The sequence below is a fragment of the Austrofundulus limnaeus genome, unplaced genomic scaffold, assembly GCF_001266775.1.
Source record: "Austrofundulus limnaeus strain Quisiro unplaced genomic scaffold, Austrofundulus_limnaeus-1.0 Scaffold1026, whole genome shotgun sequence".
Taxonomy (NCBI): Eukaryota; Metazoa; Chordata; class Actinopteri; order Cyprinodontiformes; family Rivulidae; genus Austrofundulus; species Austrofundulus limnaeus.
In genome coordinates, this window is record NW_013953428.1 from 149858 (window position 1) to 150913 (window position 1056).

The window sequence follows — 1056 nt, forward strand, 5'->3', positions numbered from 1 at the left end:
CACACAGATACACACAGACACACACAGACACACACAGACACACACAGACACACACAGACACACACAGACACACACAGACACACACAGACACACACAGTCACCCACAGACACACACAGACACACACAGACACACACACCGTCCTAACGGCGGGTGATAATGACAATGAGCTCATCCTCTGACCTTTATCTCGTCTCCATAGAAACCCGTCATGCTGGAGTCTGCGACCAGCAGGGTCTCGATGAAGCGCGGCGCGGACACGAAGCGTCTGCGGCGCGCTGCCGTCCGTGCGTCACCGCCGCCACGCGTCAAACTTTCCGCTCCGCGCGCCGCCTCCTCCTCCTCCTGCTCCTCCTGCTCCTCCTCAGCGTCCAGCAGGAGCGGGGTCCCCGTCCTCCTGCTGATGATGTGCAGCCGCTCCGCAGCGCGCGGGTCGCGGCTGCCGCGCACTTTGGGCTCGATGATGAACTGTGACCCGTCTGTGATGAAGGAGCCGAAGATCCCCGAGCACAGACTGACCGCCACCAGCGAGTCCTCGTCCTGGTCCACGCTCCCCGAGTAGAAGCAGCTTCTCAGGTGGTCCTGGTCCTCCTCAGTCCGGTTCAGGGAGCTGACGGCGGGATTCGCACCGGCAGCTCCGGCTCTGACGCGCTGCACGGTGAAGGCGGGAGACATGAAGCTGGGGTCCGGACTCAGGTTCAGGGTCAGGCGCCTGCCGAACGCGCTCAGGGAGAAGCTCGGCTGCTCCTCGCTCCTTTTCCAAAAACGACCCCTGGTCCTGGGGTCCACCCGGACCGGGACCACCTCCTCTGACTCGAAGGAGGAGGCGCGCGCTGTGCTGACCACACACAGGAGGAGAGACCCCCAAAACACTGCGGGACGCATCTTCTGTGGCCTGAAGCTGACAGGGATCAGAAACACCAACAAGTCCACAAAGACCAGTCCAGACATGGTCCAAGTCCCAGTCCCAGTCTGTCAGAGGAGCTGCTCCATTCTGACCAGTCCAGTCTGAGTCCTGGTCCCCCCTCCCCATCTGAGCTACTTATACTGCTGCTGGG

At 61.7% G+C, this 1056-nt stretch overlaps 1 protein-coding gene across 1 annotated transcript in view; it reads right to left on the reverse strand.

The window, feature by feature from the left end:
- Positions 1-1050, reverse strand: part of LOC106533810 (A disintegrin and metalloproteinase with thrombospondin motifs 8) — a gene marked incomplete in the record, with an annotated part of 40309 nt that extends 39259 nt beyond the window's left edge. The window contains 1 exon segment of the mRNA XM_014030248.1: positions 182-1050. Within this exon segment, the coding sequence (XP_013885702.1) occupies positions 182-949 (768 nt within the window).
- Positions 1051-1056: the final 6 nt, after the last annotated feature.